This window comes from Lathamus discolor, chromosome 2 (assembly GCF_037157495.1).
Source record: "Lathamus discolor isolate bLatDis1 chromosome 2, bLatDis1.hap1, whole genome shotgun sequence".
Classification (NCBI taxonomy): Eukaryota; Metazoa; Chordata; class Aves; order Psittaciformes; family Psittacidae; genus Lathamus; species Lathamus discolor.
In genome coordinates this window covers 141,398,242-141,419,192 of record NC_088885.1, presented here as the reverse complement: position 1 = coordinate 141,419,192, position 20,951 = coordinate 141,398,242, and the positions used below count along the sequence as shown (strand labels likewise).

The 20,951-nt window shown below is 38.7% G+C and overlaps 1 protein-coding gene across 10 annotated transcripts in view; it reads right to left on the bottom strand.

Moving 5' to 3' along the window:
• The window catches only part of OXR1 (oxidation resistance 1), a 263,521-nt gene that overhangs the window by 3,085 nt on the left and 239,485 nt on the right, over positions 1-20,951 (bottom strand). For 7 of the 10 annotated variants that reach the window (XM_065668798.1, XM_065668794.1, XM_065668799.1 and 4 more), the window contains 4 exons: positions 8,735-8,815; positions 5,338-5,463; positions 3,372-3,524; positions 319-414 (listed from right to left, as the gene is read on the bottom strand). In XM_065668798.1, the coding sequence (XP_065524870.1) occupies positions 319-414; positions 3,372-3,524; positions 5,338-5,463; positions 8,735-8,815 (456 nt within the window). Of the gene's footprint in view, positions 1-318; positions 415-3,371; positions 3,525-5,337; positions 5,464-8,734; positions 8,816-16,910; positions 16,977-20,951 lie in introns of those variants that run through there. The other 3 variants (XM_065668802.1, XM_065668795.1, XM_065668800.1) reach the window with 2 other exon arrangements.

The following is a 20,951-nucleotide window of genomic DNA, read 5'->3' as shown; positions in this document are numbered from 1 at the left end:
ACACAATGAGTAACAGAAAATACACTTAGATTTTATTCCCTTTAAAAGGATGTAGTTTCTGAATTTTCAGGCACCTAGTAGAATTTAGACTAGTAGAAAAATCTTCAGTACAGTGAAAGAGTTGGGTTAAGTTTGTCCGCTATGCAAACACTACCGACTTACCGTGCACGTACGGATTCTGTGACAGAACTAGTATGACTTTTTTAGGTCAACTCCTAGATTTTTTAATGTTATTTACTGTTAGATTTATTCAGTAAATATTTTAAGATAATACATATGGAAAGAAAAAAGCAAAGGCAAACTGTTATTATTACTTGCCTCAAAATCTGGACAAAAAGTGAACATGAAGGTCTCCCCAGTGCCATAAAAACCATCACTCACTTTAAATGGTTCAGATGCTAGCGCGCCAAAAACCTGTAAGAAAAGTTACACAAGAGTAAATACTTAAAAACACTACACAGCATCTGAGACTCTTTAATGATAATAACTGAACAAACACATCAGGTTGTAAATGCTGCCAGATTTGGAATTTGCTACAGGATAGGCACCTGCATGGCATCATGGTTCCAAATGCATTGATTAAGAGATTGTATGGTGCTCTGTGGTGCAATAAAGTAAAATGACAATGAAAGAGAAGGTAAGAGAACTCTTTCTCAAACAAAAGTGAACACAGTAAAAAAAAAAAAAAATCAAAGGGATAACAACTGAACTCTGGAAATTCTCAGAAATAACATATGCATTTTTAAAATTTCAAACCGAAAGGTTCTTGCTCCTCTTCCACTTCAACTAGGCTATTTTCCGCAAGTTCCTAGCTCTGAGTTACTTTGCATGCAATTTACTCATTTCAGTACAGGTATTTGGTAAGCACTGTTTACTCTGTCTTACAACAGACTTGAACTAAACTTCTGCTGGGTAGTAAAAGTATTTATAATATTCAGGAATAAGAACATTACAAGAGTTGTAAAGAGGTCTAAGGGCTGATTACTGGATTTTTAAGTCTGTTCAAAGTATAATAGATTTCTCAGGAACTAGGATAACTATGAAAAACGCTGCATAGTTACGCAAAAGCAACTTGTCGTGGTTTAAACAAAGTCAGCCATAAACCACACAGCCCGCCCACTCACTCCCCCCCTTCTTGTCCTCCCCCTGCTCCCGGAGGGATGGAGAGGAGAATCGAAAAGAATGCAACTCCCATGGGTTGAGATAAGAACAGTTTAGTAACTAAGGTATAACACAAATCACTACTGCTACCACCAATAATAATAATGATAAAGGAAATAACAAGAGGAAAGAATACAACACCTCAACACCAGCCGTCCAGTAACACGCCCCACTCACCCCCAGCCAAGCACCAACCGACACCTCGTCCAACCCTGCAGTCCCTAGCCCTTCCTGGGTAACTCTTGGTTACATCCTGGGCATGACATGCTGTGGTATGGAATACCTCTTTGGCTAGTTTAGGTCAGGTGTCCTGTCTCTGCTTCCTCCCAGCTTCCCCTCCTCCCTAGCAGAGCATGAGGCTCACAAAGTCCTTGGCCAGACCAAACATTTGAGCAGCAACTAAAAACATCGGCGTTACCAGCACTGTTCCCAGGCCAAAAAATGAAAACATAGCACTGCACTAGCCACTAAGAAGGAGAAAAATGACTGCTACTGCTGAACCCAGGACACAGCTATACATCATGAAGTACAACACCCCCAAAGTAAGTATTTCTGTTGCTAGTAGGAAGACGGTTTCAATATCTGCAAGGGCAGGAATCAGGTGTTGCATTTTTAAATGGCTGTCAGAGTAGACACCAGAACTTGGTGTGTTCACCATTTGTCAGTAGATAGACAGATAGCCCATAACAACTGAAATGTAGAGATCTGTAGATTTCTTGGGCATCTTTATCAGAGGTTCTCCTAGAATTGACTACAGCAGGCAATTTAGGCGTCTTAGATTCCAACTTTCAGCTAGACAAGCAATAGGACAAGAGGTAACAGCCTTAAGCTGTGCCACGGGAGGTTTAGACTGGGTATTAGGAAAAAATTCTTCACAGAGGGATAATCAGGCATTGGAACAGGCTGCCCTGGGACGTGGTGGAATCATGACCCCTGGAAGTGTTTAAAAACCATGTAGATGAAGCTGCCAGTGACATGGGTTAGTGGTGGTCTTGTCAGTCCTGGGGTAATGGTTGGACTTGATGATTTTAAAGGTCTTTTTCCAACCTAGCTGATTCTATGATTCCTACACACTGGTGGCAAGACAGCCCTATCAGAAAAGGGACATTTTCTTGCTGGGACAAGTATCCAGGTACTAAGAAATAGATACCTTAGAAATTAATCTTGAGAAGCTTCAAGTTTTTCCTTTAGAGAAGGAAAATTACCAAAGTACATTTACAAGGCTGCTGGGTCTGTTAAGACATCATGTCTACTGAATAGCCTTCAAGAATAAATAGTAAATGAAGAAAAAATTCCCTTTCAAGGAGCTTCTGGGGAAAAGTGCTCTACAAGCTAAAATTTAGAAGGCATTTTTCTTTAAGGGATTTCTGAGGCAGGAAACAGAAGGAAAAAAAACCCAAGTTGTTACTTGAATAAGAAAATATACCCTTCATGTACAGTTTTCAGATCTGCTGAATGATATGAGGTGATATGAGCCCATGCTTCCCAAAAATAAAAACCATGGTTACCATAGAGGAATGGGTAACTGAAGTTAACACTACAGGTTTTGCAGTGGTTCTGTCAATTCCTCATGACCGCAGTAACTTGCTTCCACAAGAGAGCACAAAAGTTTCAGAAAGAAAGAATCAAAGTGTCATGCTGCCTGTAATGATCACCTGTTATTAGAACACTCAGAATGTTTGCTATTCAAAGGGGTGAGATGTGATCCACTCTCTGTAACTCATACCTGATTCAAAGGAGCACAGAATACAACTAAACTCAAGGAACAAAAAATTAATGCAGCAAAGATCCAATAGCTTTCAAATGGGAGAGAGACAGTAGCTGCAGTCACAGAATGTACCAAGAAGCACTGGCCACAGGTGGCAATGACATTCTAACTCAAGATCTTCAGTCATCAGAAAGTTTTACAAACTATTTCTCATACTTTAAGTGCATTAAAAAAAATATTATTAAAAATAAATGCAGTAATTGGGGATTATGAAACTCATGCATCGTGACAGCAAACATGTATCACCAAAGTATTTCCTAGAAACATAGTCTGCCAGAGGATTGCTTGACGCATTTTGAAAAGTCTCTACAGAACTACCAAGAAGAAAACCAGCTTTATACACACAGTTTTATTTCCCTATGTCAGACTGATGTTTCAGCTACTACTTTATACTCCTTTTTTCTTGATAGGTCACCTGCCTTCACACAAACAATTTTCCTACCTGTCCATCACTGTCTTTGATAACCAACAGCACAGGTGTGTCTAGTCCCACCATTGTTCGATACAAAGTCTTCAAGCTCATGCCATGCTTTGCAGTACTGTAGACAAGAGTCCATGGGTATCCAATGGTCCGTGGTGGAAGAGACTTTGTGAGCTGTTAACAAGATTGTAACAACACTCTTAATGTAACACATAACAAGTTTAAATGCAAAGGATGCTTGGTCTCCAGTTCTTGTGCCTCTGAATGCAGTCAGCCTTAATCCAAACCTTCAATAAACACATTAAATGAGATGACTTTGAAAGAGACAGCAAGAACTGCAGTGAAAGCCAAGCTGTTTTCAAGGAAGAATGAAATAAGAGTAGACTCAAACTAGTATTGTCACCGTGTACTGAAAGTTCTGGTAATACAGAACACTTTAGATACAAATTGTGCTGTCCTTCTGGACTTCGACACACACAAGTCTATGGGGCCAGATGGGACCACCCAAGGATTCTGAGGGAGCTCACAGAGCTACTTTCCATCATTTACCAGCAGTCCTGGATAACCAGGGAGGTCCCAGTTGGCTGGAAGTTGCCAAATGTGCCACCCATCTACCAGAAGGAAGATCTAGGAACTACAGACCTGTCAGTCTGACCTCGGTGTCACAGTATCATAGAATAGTTAGGGTTGGAAAGGACCTTAAGATCATCTAGTTCCAACCCCCTGCCATGGGCAGGGACAAAAGTTATGGAGAAGAGCACCCTGATTGTTATCAGTGGCACTTACAGGACAACAAGGTGATCTGGGTCAGTCAGCATGGGTTTATGAAAGTCAGGTCCTGCTTGACTAGCCTGATCTTCTGTAACAGGGTGACCTGCTTAGTGAATGAGCAAAAGGCTGCGGGTGTTTTCTCCTTAGATTTTAGTAGAGCATTTGGCAGGATGTCTCACAGCATTCTCCAGGAGAAAATGGCTCCTCAGGGCTTGCATGGGTGCACTCTTCACTGAGTAAGAACCGACTGGATGGCCAAGCCTGAAGAGCAGTCGTGAATGGAGTTAAATCCAGTTGGCGGTTAGTCACAAGGGGTGTTTCCCCATGGCTCAGTACTGGGGCCATTTTTGTTTAATATCTTTATCAATGATCTGGATAAAGGGATCAAGTGCGCTCTCAGGAAGTTTGCAGGTGACATCAAGGCTCTGCAGAGGAATCTGGACAGGCTGGATCAATGGGCCAAGGCCAATTGTATGAGGTTCAACTAGACTCAGTGCCAGGTCCTGCACTTGAGTCAAACCAACTCTATAAAATGCTAACAGGCTTGGAGAAGAGTGGCTGGAAAACTGCTTGGCAAAAAAGGTTCTGGGTGAACATGAGCCAGTTTGTGCCCAGGTGACCAAAAAGGCCAGTGCTACGAGACAGGCACTGATGTGCTGGAGAACATCCAAAGAAGGGCAACAAAACTGGTGAAGGGTCTGGAGCACAAGTCTTATGGGGAGTAGATGAGGTAATCTGGGGTTGCTTAAGCCTGGATAATAGGAGGTTGAGGGGAGACCTTACTGCTTTACATTTCTCTGAAAGGAGGTAGTAGTGAGGTGGTGTCAGTCTCTTCTCCCCAGTAACATACAATAGGGCAAGAGAAAATGGCCTCAAGTTGCACTGGGGAAGGCTTATGCTGGATATTAGGAAAAAAATTCTTCCACAAAAATGTTACTGAGCATTAGAACAGGCTGCCCAGGGAAGTGGTGGAAACACCATCCCTGGAGGTATTTAAAAGACGCATGCATGTTGCACTTGGGGATACGTTTTAGTGGTGGACTTAGCAGTGTTAGGTTAATGGCTGGACTTGATCTTAAGGGTCTTTTCCAACTGAAATGATTCTGTACTATTTAATATCACACGAGGTCTTCCTACTAGTGTGTTTCACACTATGGTCATGGCATTGGTGATATATTAGTGTACAACACTAAAAGTAACAGATATAAGTTAATACCTTTTCAATTTGTTCTGGCTGTAACAATTCACTGGGATCACTAAGATTTGGCCGGAATGCTTCAGGCTCCAGGTCTGTTTTGATATTTGTCTCCTGTTTTGAACTGATGTCTTCTCTTGTTGTTATCTACAACAAGAACAATAATAAAGTAAGTACCTGCCATTCTATTAGCAGGGCAGATAAATTTTGTGGGTTTAAAAATCATGCAGTTGCTGATTTGGTTATGCAACTCCTTTAGAAGTTAAGAAATACCTTAGATTTGACCTGACCAAAATATGCAGTTTCCAATAGCAAGTCCATGTTCAACTATATACTAACAATAAATTAGTCACCCACTCGCAGAAGAAACCTATGGTATTATGCTAAAAAAGCGAGTCCTCACATGCAGCTGAAGGCCTTAAAGCACTTCTCAGAAGTCAGCTTACAAAGTTCTTGCATTTTAATACTGACATAGCATTCCCATTAAATTGAATTCAACCCCACCTAGACAGAAAAGAAATTGAAAATTCCACATAGATATTTCTCAGTAGCTTCTCATTCAGTACTCTTCAAAAGAGTATTTGCAAAAGTTTTCAGATATGTAGTAGACACATGGAAAGCCTGCTGTCAAATATTTTGAGTAAACCAACTGAATGGAGCCTGAGAATATTTCTGCTCCATAAGCCCACCTGCTGGAGTACTTACGGGAACCAAAGAAGAAAGAATTGAGAAGGGAAAGCAGCAGTAATACTTATCCCGCATAGTGAGTGCTATGCACAAAGATCCATTCATAGTTTAAAATACCTGCCCCAAACATCTGCCCTACTGAGCTGCTGCAGATCACCATAGTGGAGGCAGCAAAAGACCATAAAACTCGTCAAATATCATAGCTTCCTATCCCAGTCCACATCCACTGTCCACCAAGGTAAAGTGGATACCTAGGCTAGCTAAGACCCAAACACATTTCCTTCTGTAAATCTTGCTGCAGGAATATTTGAAACTTGCTATGGAGACAGTCAAATCTGACAGAGGAGGATGACAAAGTGAAGGAAGTTAGTAACTTAAGCCACTGCAGCAAGACTTATTAAAATGTTGAGAGATCTGCTGAAGAAAAATAAAAGAACAAGTGCATCTGAATAAATTATCAGTGAACCAAGTTTCACTGAAAGTCAACAGACTGTCCAAATTGTTTAAACCCTGAATCCTGAGAATGTTAATACCTGCCAAAACCACCTGCGAACTCCAGAATAACCACCAGTGTGTGCCACACACCTCGTACTCTCAACATACAGAACACAACTATAGTATTTCACAACACCACCATGATAAACTTTGCCAAGCTCTTATGAAGACAACTTTCTTAGCTTAAAAAAAGTAAAGCCAAATCAAAGAAGACCCTGAAATACAGATAGGAGTATTTAAATAAATACATCCACCCAAGCAAAAAAACAAGGATATCCTCCCTTCATCTCCCTCATGAACTACGACAAAGGTTACTATAACAAACTCCAAAATATATTCACACAATTACCTAATTATACTATTAATTTGAGAAAAGGTGTGCTTAAAGGGTGAGTACTAAGCAAGCAAATAGCTCAATCCTACCATTTTTCAGTGGAAGGCAACAGGCATTTCCAATGCAAACTATGCACTAATATCCGTATCACAACAAAAAAAAGTATATGCACTTATACAGCTTCAAGTACAAAATAGATAGCCTACAGACTTCATTATAGAGTGCTATCTCTATAAAACATGTTATTTCACCATACAACTCTTTTCCATGTTAAATGACTTTCATTCATCTACACTACTGCTTCAACTCCATATAGAAGTTCAGCATAGTTCACTTGTACAGCAAAAAGCTTATTCCCATTCTTACTCTCTAATTCTGATTAAAGTGCTCCATGCAAAACATGAATAATTTGGATTGAAGCTGTGTGGGAGAATTGCGAGTTTTTTTGTTGTTGTGTTTTGTTTTGTTTTTTTTTTTTTTTTTTTTTTCTGGAATCTTTTGCCTTTTTAAAGTTACTATTACAGTAAAGCAACTTTCTTCAATGAAGAACACTGCTTTACAGAACTGGACAAGGACAGATGTCTCTTCAAGGCTATCTGTTTGGCAGAATACGGTGAAGTTTTGAAATTTTAAAATTTATTTATCGCTAAACTTTGAAAGAGCAGAATGACCCATACGCAGATTCCAGGAGCTTCAGAAGTTCGTAACTACCATGCAGGCTATACCAAATACTCTCACATGGCCTCAGAGCAGAGAGTTTATAGGCTCCAGCTCAGCACATTACATTTCTCAAGGTGGCCTAAACACTGAGTTTAGGCATTCCAGGTGAAAGGTATTTCGAAAGAGCTCTTCCAGGTTACTAATATAAGGATTCCCTACCACTACTTGCCAGAGACAGATTTTTTTATTCTCAAGTGGGAATAAAAATCATTTTGCAAAATTTATGATTCTCCCATACATGTGCAGCTTTTGGGTTCACGCTCATTAATTTGTGCAAAGCATTTACAAAACACTTAAAAACATATTTAATAATCGATATTTATAAGCAGAAAAGAGAGCCGAGAAAATGTTTTCATACTTGTAGTTACATAATAGGTAAAAAAAAAAAAAAAAAAAAAAAAGCCAAGATCAGAGTCAAAAAACAGAACTGAAAAGTTTTTACAGTTTAAGCAGCCAATTACTACAGGAAAACAGAATACTCAGTGCTTCTAAGTTCTAAGCCATGCCTTCCATCAGTAAGTTATGTGCGATGTATACAGCAACTAATAATTTTATGGTTGTCAAAGAACTAAGAAACACCTAAAGAGAATGCAAACATCAGTTTAAGTCCATATCAGTAAACCTTCAAAACCCCATACTGAAGTACTGTTTTCAGAATGGTTAGTTCCATTACCAGCTCCATGTGTACGACCTTTGCTGCGTTGAACACTGTAGTTACCTGCTTGTATAATGCGAAGAATACTTACCTATTCCACAGAATTTGTGAAACTTCATACTTGCCAAGTACTGTGAGATTCTTGAAAGACTCCTATGTAAAATTAAACACCCATGCAATAATGTTTTGCATTCTTTTTAGGAAAGCTTCTATCTAACACAACACACCAGTCTAATGCAGAAGTTAAAACACATCACTCCAAGTCAAGCAGTACTAAGAACAACTTTTCAAATTCTGACAGAAAATTCCTGTTTGAAAAGGTGGAAGCAATAATTCTATCGTAAAATTTATTCCATCATAACATTGCACAATTAAATACATTCAAAACAAAGGAATTTTCTGCTGGATCCTTGTAGTGTTGTAGATAAGACAAACCCACTGAGTGCAGGACTTGCCCTGATCAAAGACACTACAAAGAAAGATGGTTTAGTATCTGAAGATGGGGTTTAAACTACTGAAGAGGGCACCTGGAGACGTCTGCAGAGTGTGCGCAGTTCTTCGCTATTTAGAGCATCGATCCTGCGGTGATACTCAGCCACTGACACTACCTGAATATGGAGACAGGAAGACAATAATTCCACTGACAGTTGAAGAAAAGTAAAAAGTAAGAAGGAAAAAAAGTGGGAAAGAGTAATGAAGGGAAAATGAGCAATGGTAACACATAAACTGCCAAAAGATGTTCTTTTCTGCAAGGACAATGCGCATGAGGGTGATTTTAGACATATGAGTAGACACAGCAAAATACAAATTAAACACTAATGGCACTAGCAGTCAGATGTATCTCACTGCTCTAGGATGAATATAGAACTGATGCAGGAGCTCATAAAGTTACCAGTATCAGGATGCTAAATTAGAAGTCAATCAAGTCACATGCCTTAATCCGAACCCTTCAGCCCAAAGTCCTCCAAACACTCTTTACACCCCGATTAATGAATCCTGTGAACCTGGTTTGCTTTACTGGATGAAAACAGGAAGCAAACCTCACGCTTCTCAGCAGGTTCTGACTCTTCTATCTGGCAGTGAAAATAGAGTTAAAGACAAGGAAGAAAGACTAAAGTTTAGTAACTACCCAATACCATCTCACAATATCTTAATCCTGGACTTTCTGTTCACTTCCAAAGCTTTGGAAGCTGCTCATCTGTCAACACACTCACTCCAAACAGCACTTCCACTTTGGCAGGAGGTGTAAGCCAGAAAGCCTTTAGACAGAAAGCTCTAGAACATGCTGCTCTGGTGCAACTAGCTGTCTAAAGTGCTACAACAGTAATTTAAATGTAACTACAGCAAATAATGTGATTTTGAGAATGACTCAAAATCATCATTTGTATGAAAGCATCTTAGAACAGCCGGTGGAGAGATTAAATGGATGTCCCATGTAGTAAGAGTGTATTAAAAACGTCTAGAGCCTACCACAATGCATAGGAAGATAACCACAAGTCCAGGAGCTCCCCATCTACCTGCCCCTACTACAGGGAGTTTGGCCAGATACTCGCCACTGTCCCGAGTACAGAGCCCACAGTCATGCATGACTGGCTCTTGAGCAGCGATGATTCACTCTACCCCATGCAACTGCAAGGCAAGGAAAAAGGAATACTTGTGACATCTGGAGTTATTACTGAATAATCAGTAATTACACTCAATTTATGTCCACCATTTTTTACCATTCTCTTAAAAAAACATCAAGAAAATTGTTGTAACTTGTGTTGGTTTTTATGTTCTTGGAGTCACACAGCTACAGGTAAAGTTTTAACAGTATTCCACTCAAGCATGTAAGTGATAGTGTAGTTTTATCCTTTTATTGGCTATGACAGTTTACTGTAAATTACATTACCAGCACCTTATGTAATCCTGAAAAGCAATAATGCGAGGACCTTTTGGCCCTGTTGCTTCTTTAAGGTCAGCCCCTACCACATGAGAGGCAACAGCTAACTTACAATGGGCTATATATACATATATATATATATATATAGGTATATATAAATATATATATGGTTAACTTAAGGAAGAGTCTTTAAAAATCTCATCATTCCTGACACCATTATATAGTTGCTGATTCACATACTGGAATGTATCTGAAATTTCACAGGCAATGCCATCTTGTTTTCAAATGCATACTATGCACACTCAATCTCCATCCTGCACCTGGGAACTGCTTATTAACGCCTCTGCTCAGTGTTCAAGACCTGACAGACCTTTTGATACCGCATGGGGGTGCCTGCATCCTCAGAACAGTGTGCACAAAGTATTTTGATCAATTTTTTACCCAAGAGAAAAATGAATACATCTCCAAGAATGTACACAATAACAGCTCCTTGGCATCCTAAACCTGCTGCACATCATCACCTCATTATATTTGTTTTGTGGACAAAAGCCTGCATAGTGGCAGACCGTTGGTATGCAATGGGTAAGCATCATAAAGTAGCATGTCACAGAATGTCAAACTATTAGGAGGAAAATTAAGCACAAGGAATCCACACTCTCAAAACCAGTGGTGATTTTAAGTATACAGTCCATAGGGAAACTCTGTGAGACAAACTATCTCATCACTGAACAAGTCTTTAAACAAATACATTAAGATAACTTAACATTTCATACCATACCTGACCTTCTATAAAATGCTTACAGTTTAGGTCAACACGCCTTCTTTTTGCTTTGCAGGAACAAGATTATGTACTCGTTTAATCATGAAGTCAAGTATGTCTAAGCCTACTGGCAACCACCTTCTACAACTTCATTCAGGAACTGATTAAGATGTATCCTGAAAACAGCATTTTGTTCCTGTAAGACTTCAGAGGACTGTTTTCAAATGTTAGTAGTATCATTAGTTAGAAGTTTACTCTGCTTTATAACTTGGTTATAGTATACAGAAATAGTCTGCTATGCTATTTCCTCTTTCATGAAGAGGTCTTCATTTTCTTTCCTTGTAGTCATATCCATCCATTATTCTACTTCACCAAGCTGAATAAACCAGTGATTTTCTTCCCTACCGCTCCACCTCTACATCAGCTGTCTGTTTTCATGGTCATTCCAGGAACTACTTTCTACCTTAATACACAGAACTTTATTAGTTTTTTCACATGACATTAAAAATACCTAGAAAGCAAGGTCTTTCATTTGTGAAAATTAATTAAATGAGTTTGTGAATGCAGTTCTGTCTGTATGTATCATACTGGACGGTGGTTTTCAGTACTGAATGCTCCTTTCACTTTTGGGCAGGGAACAGTGGATACCATTTATCTGTATTTCTGTGTTTCACCAAGGCTTTTGATTCTATCCTATAGTAGCTTTGTAATCAAATCGGTTTTAATTTTCTTGCATGTTCTTTATGCATGAAGAACAAGGCTGGAAAAGCTGGCTGGACCACCTGCTCAAAGGGTTGATGTTGTTATGTTTAAGGACTAGAACAGGCCTCCCAGGGAGGCTGCAGAATCTCCATCCTTGGAGGCTTTCAATGTTTGATTGAGCAAGGTCCTGAGTCTTTAAGATATATGACAAGGCTTTCCAAACTCCAGTACAGTCCATGTCCTTACACAGAAATTGCCAAATTGCCCCAAATTGTAGCAATCTAAGTATTCAAGATTAAAATGCAGACTTACATATATGAGTTTGCTATGTGCTTTGTTTACTGAGCTCTTTTCACTATCTCCTATCAGCATCCAGTTTCCTTGATACTCAAAGCCTCTTGACGAGGAACCCAAAGGAACTTCTGTTCTCTCTAGTTACTTCTGCTTCAAGAAGAATGCAGGAGGAAAGAAGAGTTAAACCTCTCCTTGGTTAATCTGGGGACTGGTCAGAACAGACTGAAACAAATAATGTGCATAGCCAGGAGATTAAGGTGCTTCAGGGCAAAAAATATTCTGCTTGGGGACTTGGAATAGTCTGCCAGAGGACAATTCCAAGGGGTAATCAAGTGTGAAATGACATGGCATATACCCTTAGAGATCTAATACTACCTGCTCTCTTCATAATAGCAACATTGATGAGAAAACATGTGGTGAGTCATTTGACTCTTGTGCAAATGCCTTTCAGCTTAACCCTCCACACCACGCATACGAGTGTATGAACACACAGTTAATATTTAATGAAGTAAGTCAAATTGAGAGTTTGCATACTAATGATTCAGCCAATCAAGAGGCTTAGGATTCTCCTTTTGGAAAAAGTCACATTTTTAAACCTTGTTTTTCTGGAAGTATGACAGAGTATGTAACTCTTGCAAGCTACACTATGAAAACAGAGTTACAATTGTTTGAATGTCCATGAAGGGCAGCTTGCCATGCAGAAGGTAACACATCAGCCCTTTCAGGCACTGGTCGTATCAGTGTGCCATAGATGACCATAAACATGGAAACTGCTTACATTGAGGCATTCCTCTGTCAGTTTAACAAAGCCAGAGAGACCAACATAGGCACCCAAATACCCAATTTGCTGACTGGGCTGTGTAATTGCTGCCCTGAAACCAAATACAGCTAAACTTTCAGAATTAACAAGTAGCTGAAACTGTCCCATTAGAAAAAGGAAGGGTCTTATCAGAGCTGAACAGTGCTCCTGAAAGATAAGACTGGAGAAAGCATAATGGTCTAAGTGGTTCTCTTTAACATAAGTTATCTACACCCTCATTATTAACTGTGAATATGAAATAAACACTAAGAGAGAGAAAGTTGAACAGTTTTACTTTAAAACTTAATACATGCATGTAAAACTAGGTGAAAACTGTAAGCTTCACAAACATTAGTTCTTGACAGTCAAAAAAGTTTCATGTTTAAAGTTATAGGATGTTTGATCGAAGAAAAAAAAAAAACAACAAAAAAACAAACCAAAACCCAACACAAATCATAGTTAAAAAAAAAACCAAACAGAAAAATCAACAAAACACCCCACACTAATTTAATTTTATGAGGGCAGCTCCAATTCATCAGTAAATGGGGAGGGAGAAGAAAGGATCAAATTCTTTCTGAAGTCTGTAAATATCTTCCAATGAAAATATAAGGCACATTTATAAACTGAATGCTGTTACTACTATTTTAAGATAAAACGCTAACTTCCTGCTTCAGGAAATTTAGTTTGTTCCCAAAATGTTAAACACTGCTTGAATAAAAAGCAGTGCTGAAGAAGCAGTCTTCTCTACCACAAATACAATTCTTTGGGACACACTAATTACATTGCAATAATGCATTAATACATGGGGTTTAACCACACTGGATAAACAGTTATATGGTATCATTCTGGAAAAAAAAACAAAACAAACCACCCCCAAACCCCCACAAAACCAAAACAAACAAAAAAAAACCCCCAAAAAACAAAACCAAGATTAAATTAATTTGATTACTTTTAAAAGAGTATGGCTGCAGAGCTAACCATATGCTGTCTTGTGTGGTTTTCAACCAGCTCAGCTTCCTGTCACTCCACTAGTGACAAGGAAGGCAAGGTACAAAAGCTGGCTGTTTTAAGCAGGGAAGGGGAAATCAGAGAATCACAGCAGTCCCTTGAATTGGCTGGCACTGCATTTCCTTTCCTCTTTCAGTACCTTTAAAACTGCCTGTCTCAAGCTGTTCTGCACATCAGTTTGTTTTCCAGAGTAGGAACAGAAGAACTGAGTACCTTACACAAGAGCAACACTCACCCTGTGACCAATATTGCCACCACAGCTTTGCAGGATGGATGGTTATGTATCTGCTGCAAAGTGCGGTAAGCCCACAGCAAATGTACCAAGCCATAATTAACATATACTGAAGATAAATTAAAATATCTGCAGTAACAAGAATTAATAAATAAACAGCAGTCAAAGCCTGCAGCTCACAAAGTGTCACACTGGCTCTGAAAACCTTTAAAAAGCTATTTTTTCAAGATAGGAGAAATCACTAGTTAGAGCAATATGATAACATCAGCAAGAGAACTAAATTTAACATGAGCAAACCTTAAACAATGTTTAGGATGCTTGTGCAAAGAACCAAGAATAGGATTTAAGAAAACTACTTTCTTAAAGAGGCAGGTAAGGAAGCTTGACTTATTTTGTCAAAATAAAATACATAAAAAAAAAAAAGAAAAAGAAAAACGAATCTGTAGCAGCATTACCAAAACCCCCGTGCTTTCTTGCATTTGTAGTGAGGCCTAATATTTCACTATTGTTAAAAATGTAAGCCTAATACTTAAATGGAAGATCTTAGTTTAGGATCAACACATAAGTCAACGCATAAACCCCTTAGGACAGTGGGTATGGCAAACACCTGTCGTCAAGAATAGGTTCTATGCTTGGTGATCAGTGTAAGAAAGTACTGGATCACACTATTTATTTATATATTTTAAGGAGACCAAGATCATCAGTTCATTCAGTCTAAAACAAAACTTAGTACGGAAAGCTGACTTTAAAGATATCTTTGTAACAATATAATTGGACTGATGAAACCTTACAGTTCTGACATCCACAGGGATGAAGTACTAGATTCTCATCTTACACACATAAGCCCCTATTATTAGATCTCCATAACAGCCAAAGAACTACAGCTATTCACTTACCAACTACAGCTGGCCAATAAATCAAGAACCTCAGAAGTCCTGCAAGTCTCGAATCATCTAAGCTATTAAAACCACTACCATTTTAATTCCCTTTCTATAATACCTTAAAAGAATACAAAAATCCAAAGATTAAGCTTTCATTGCTTTTGTCCCCTCTGGCTACACTGCCTATCCAAGCTCTGCAAAGCATTCAGAGAAGCATTCCCAAAGAAGGCAGTCCACCTTTTTTTCTCTTGTGTTGTCTGATGTCTTTTGTCTGAAGTGCTTTGACAGAAAGAATGGTTGCCTGCATTTCTGACATTCTAGAAATTTACTGGCATCTCTTGTGCTGCAGTACAATTCATACAGCAAATACCAAACAGATTTACCAAAAAGTGGGAAGCCACATGACTGGCTTGTTGAAAGGGGAACATAATGCATTGGTTAGTCACCAAAATTCTCATCTCTTATCCTGGGAAAGCACTGAACCCAGCTCTAATTTGGTCTATCAGCATGAAAATAACAAAGGCCTTTCAGGTAAGTAATCCGGAGTGACATAGTTGCTCCAAGCAAACATTCTTGGTTTGTTATATCACTCCATTTGGTTCAGCAATTATGTTGTTTCATGTCGGATGGGTTTTCATCCAAATTTCAGAACAACCACTAATAGAAGACTTCATCAAAAACCTGTACTTAATATATGCTGCCAGTCTCTTTAAATTGCTTCCCACTTTGTCTTGCATAACACAGAAGGGTACCAATACTCCTTCCCTCTTTTCTGTAAGGTTATACTTGCACATTAACTTTCTGATCATTCATTGAAGAAAACACCCCCAACCTCAAGAACAGAGAATGTCTCATCAACATTTAAAAAATATTCCCATCTGTAGATACTTGTATACCCCTTTTTATGATTTGACTTGGTTTACACATTAAAATAACTTGCTCTCTACTTCTCCCACAACAAAAAATATTCCCATGATTTCATCAGTTCAACCTCTGCTTAAGAGCTGATAATTATTGCTTCTATTAACATAGTTGAACTCTGGCTAAAATGAAATGTTGATCCTATAGGAAATTATTATAACAAGGGATACTACACTTTTTTCATTAGCTGGGCAAGGTATATCTATGTATCTAAGAACAAATTCTTATTAAACTTCAGATACCTTTTACACTGCTACAGGGTATGCTCAAATTATATTTGAGTTAACTGAGGAATTACACCTCTGTGCCACATTCCACAGCCACAGAGGAAAATGAATAGCCTATTATTTTACAAATATTTGGTACCAACATACCTTTACAGAACTAGTTGTTGCCACATGACAATTTCACATTCTGCAAGTAACCTGGCTACAAATAAAGATTTAAATAAAAGCCGAAGTCAATAGCACATCTAAAAGGAGACTATACCAAACCCAGACATCTGCAACTCTTAAAAAGGTGGTAAAAAGCCTGTCACAGGTAGTCTGAATGAGAAACATTATTTAGACCCACCAGCTGGTAAAAATGTAAGTATACTGTCAAAATCACTTTCTCGCTATCCCCAAGATGTTACTGTTTTGCAAGTCTTAGTGAGAACTATTTCTTTTACATAGCACATCTAAGTCTTTTTGGGAAAAACTGATAAAATCACCACAGCTACTTTCATAAATCTAATATACTGTAAGCCCAGTGGTAATGGTCCCCCCATTCATTATAAATGAGACTACAGCATACTCAACTCCAGCAATTTAGAATTATCATTCAACCATGTGCAGGTCTCATGACCTCCAAGAAGGTATAAACAAATGGTAAACTCAGGAGTTTTATACTTTTCTAATTAAAACTCAATGCAAAGCTACTGTTACTGTTCAGGGTATTTAGCTATAAACAATATTTTGTATTAGGGAAGCACACGACTTCAATTGAAAACAACCAACCAAAACCAAACCACCCTAAAACTGCTGAACACCTTAATGCTCAGTAGTTTCTCTTATCTAAAGCCAACAAAACATCAGCAATTAGGTTATGCACCTGAGAATAATGAAAATTTGTGACTTGCCATCCTGTTTACACATTCAAAATTTAAACTTCCAGAAACCGCCTCTCTGCCACAACATTACAAGAATGCAGTAACAGAAATGAACACACTACACTGAAGATTACCAGAGCATATTTATGATTAACTGGCTGGTGCTTTCTTCCCTTCTTTCCATACCAGAGACGAGACATTTCCCTTCTAAAAATAAACTGAGACTAAAAAAGAAATAATAATAAAAATTATTCAAGGCTGTTTGAAAGCATTTTCTGTTCTCTGTACCTGCTGTCAGTTCCAGGCACAGGCAGAGCCCCACCACGGTGACAGGATAGCTTGCTAGATGCACACATTTGACTGACATTGCAGGGAACAAATGAACGAGCGTACAGTAGGGGGATGGATCGCAAATGATGACGGTACAGAAGAAGAAAGGTTCCCTGTATTCAAGTGTGGTTGCAGAGCACGAGTCGGTTAAAAAGGCTAACATATTTAAAGCTACAGAACAACTTAATTTGGTCAGTGAAGTTATCCAAAAATAAAAACCAAACCCAAGACCAAAACCAAACCAAAAAACCCACCTGTTTTAATATGAAGCATTCAGGAACTATCAGCCTCACAGCATATTCAGGTTTGTAAGCTGCAAGAAGAAAATTAATCCTGTCTATAAGCTAAACTTGTTCTATGGGTTAAATGCCAATCCCAGCAACAAGGTATTCTTGGAATCATATTTTTTTTTTTCTTGAGGAAGAATGTTTGTTTAAACAGGCGTGTGCAGAAGTAACATGCATAGCAGCCCTTTGAGAATTTCCTTGTAGTGGTGCTTAGAGACTTTTTCATCCCTGAACTTCCCCCTTAAAAAAAAACCCTAGCATTCTGAGTGCTGGGTAGAAGTATAAAATAGGCCAGGGCTGCAGCAGGCAGCATCACAACAACATTAGAACATTGCTCACTCATGTTGTTGCACTGCGATCTAAAAGCACAAGCAGAGAAAACCAGTGCCAGAACTTCACTTAACTATACTGCAGACTATGCACCGGAACTCCTCACCTTGTGTTAGTATCTGACAATATAATTTGTGTGGATAGGTTTTACTGAAAAGAAAAACACTTTCTCAGGAGCTGATAACACTAAAACTCCATTTGTTCTAAGTTAGAAGAATTATTAAGGTAGCAAGTAAGAACATTTTTATCCCTTGGACACTGAAAGCTGGGATTCAGGAAACTCAAATATACAGTAACACACTAGATACACAGTCAAGAGTGTACAGTTCAAAACCATTTATTTGTTCGGCTTTCTTTTAATAACAAGCTAGCTAATACTGAGGAAAAACAAGAACAGAAAATGGACAGCCTTAAAACTGCTTCAAATGAGATAACTACAATCAATACAAAAAAAAAAAGATACAAGCTAAAGCCTTCCCCTCCCTTCCCACGGAAGTCTGGCAAACCTTAAAGGCATGAACAGTATGCAGAAAAACTATCCCAAACTATCTCTGGACATGCAACTTCTAAGCCATAAAGCAAAAGCTAGCCACATTACTAACTCCCCCCACAAGCTATTTCAGCAGTCTCCTCCTCCCACTTTATTTCCCCCCTCAGAAAAAACAAATTCCTCCCTAATACTAGCCAACACAGTGTTTCTCCAAAACTGGGGAGGAAATAAAGAAGCTAAGTCACCACACTTTATTCTAGAACATTTAACCTTAAAACAATCCAAACAACTTACTTGGAGGATTTTAGCTTTTCTCTAAGTAAAACTGTCTCCTTCCACAGCTTCTCAAAAGGATTTATAAAACTTGCTCAAAAGAAGAGAGCAATAACCTTCTTTGTTACCTCCAACAACTCACTTTTTCACCCAATTACAGATGTAAAGTTCATTGGAGTAAATGCACTAGTAACTCCCTGTATCAGCCCCCCCGCCAGCCTGTTCTGATGCTCAGGCTTCCTGCAGCAGCCAGCCCACCAGCCAGTCCCTGCCTACGGCTGGGGGTGTCTGCCCAGCACAAGTGTGTGGGACCAAGCAGGGCAGGACAGCCTGAGAACCAGCAGTGATCTGGGCAGTCTAAAAGTGGAAACAGCATTCTCTTTTGACTGACCTCTTGTGAAAGACGTATTTCTATTAACCAGGGGAAGAAGCCCACACAAGAAACTTGACCCCAGGAGCATCCCTTTATTAGGATAAGTAGAATAAATTGTCCTTTTACTCTTTGTGCATTTGTGGGTTATAGTACTGATCTGACAATTTGAATCAGGAACTCCTGTCTTGTTGCTAATTGATATATGTCTTGCCATAAAAGTTTTTAATTAAAAGATGCTAGACAGGAGTACGAGCTCCAACCTGACACACATGCAGAACAGCTCAAACACTTCAGAGCAGCCACCCATTTGCTCCATAAACAGAGCAAAACAAAATGTATCTAATTAGACTGAATGATAATCTTGCTAATGTCATTGTTAGTTTGCAACCAAGCCCAATATCTGTACACAACCAATGTTCAAAGCAGAAGCCCAGTCCTTCCAGTAATTATCTGCAATTTTCTTTTAATAAATTAATCTGTCTTGAAAAATTCTAAAAGCAGCAGCAGAGCAAAATGAGAGTGCCAACAAATACAGGTACAATTTATGAGATGTCTTATTTCCACTCAGTTACTTTACCTTTACACTTTTTGTCATGCCAGACTTAAAGTCTCAGCTGACAAGATCTCAAAACTCTGAACCTGATCAACTATCTTGAAGCCTCAGTTAGAAAGACTGGATGCCAAGTGTGAAAGAACATATCTGCAGTTTGATTAGATGGCATTATTGCACTTCACCTAGGAATTCATACCATGTCCCTGACATCACAGCAACAGAAACTTTGTGATGCTGAATTCTACAATCCCTGTATTTAATATGCATGCTTTTTAAGCAGTATTAGATTAGTAAATAGTAATTTATTTCCCCTGCTCTTCCCCTCCTAAGGGAGGGAGGTTAGCCCAGACACATACTGGGGGCTGGGACACAATTACTCAGTTTATATATTACTGTTGATTCCACAGGAAACAGCGATGTGGGTGACCAGATTTTGTGATAAAAAGTCACAAATGTGATGCACTGAAGGCAAGCATCTCCAAACATGTCCTGAGATTATATACGTATGAAGCGAAAATACTACAATTTCAGAAGCAGCACTGAAAATTAAGGAAAACACAAATCACAGGAACCAGATTGTGTAACTCCAGTGCCTCAGTGAAATTCATAAGGTATTTGCATTTTTGACTGACAAGAAGAAATCTTGTTTTTATACTGCTGCACTGGTTTGCCTGGGAACAAACAAATCAATAACCAATGACATCAGTTACTCTCTCAGCGGCCTATCTACTTGTCAGAATATATTTTTAAAGAGATGAGTCTGCTATTTAATTATATCCAACAGGCACAGATAATAAAGAACTCCCATCACCCAAGCGCTCCCCCAAAACCCCTGAAGGCTGCCCCAAGCAACATTTAAAATAGCATAGTTTCAATACACATTAGTATAATAAGGCAGAAACCAACTCTAGATATATTAACTGCTACAGTCTTAGAATGTTTTTAAATTTAGAATAGCATTTTACAGCTCTAATAAGAGACTTACATCTGTATATTTACTCCTTGTATTACAGTTTTAGGATGTAAGTTGCCAAGAACTTCAAATTTAGGAAGACACCTAACTTAGATGCTCAGGTCACCAAACCTGCCATCATTGGAAGGAATCCCAGTAGCTGAAAAGCAGCTTGACATTTTGATATTATATGGCATACAAAAATTAGCTGAATTAAGGTCTAGTTTATCTTTAGTAAAAGGCAGACAAGATCTATTTGGTGCAAAAAGCATTTCAGATAACTAAAAAAGAGTGGCAGGTTTAGGAGCGATGAAGTTAGAATGCAGTGAAGAAATAAAAACCAGGTACTGGTAACATTACTATGACTTCTAGAAGAACTGGTTCTTGGTATAAGTTGTTGCAGGTGAAGCTAACATAGTATTACAGCTGAGGTCTGATCCCTTCCCCTTTTACTTCTACAAGAAACACACTGAGCACTACAAAAGCCACTGCCTGTGGTACCCTATGCATCATGACTGGCACAGCTTCTTAGTTGGCTGATAATGTTTCCATAAGGAAGGATTTCTAATTTGACAAATCATCATTTG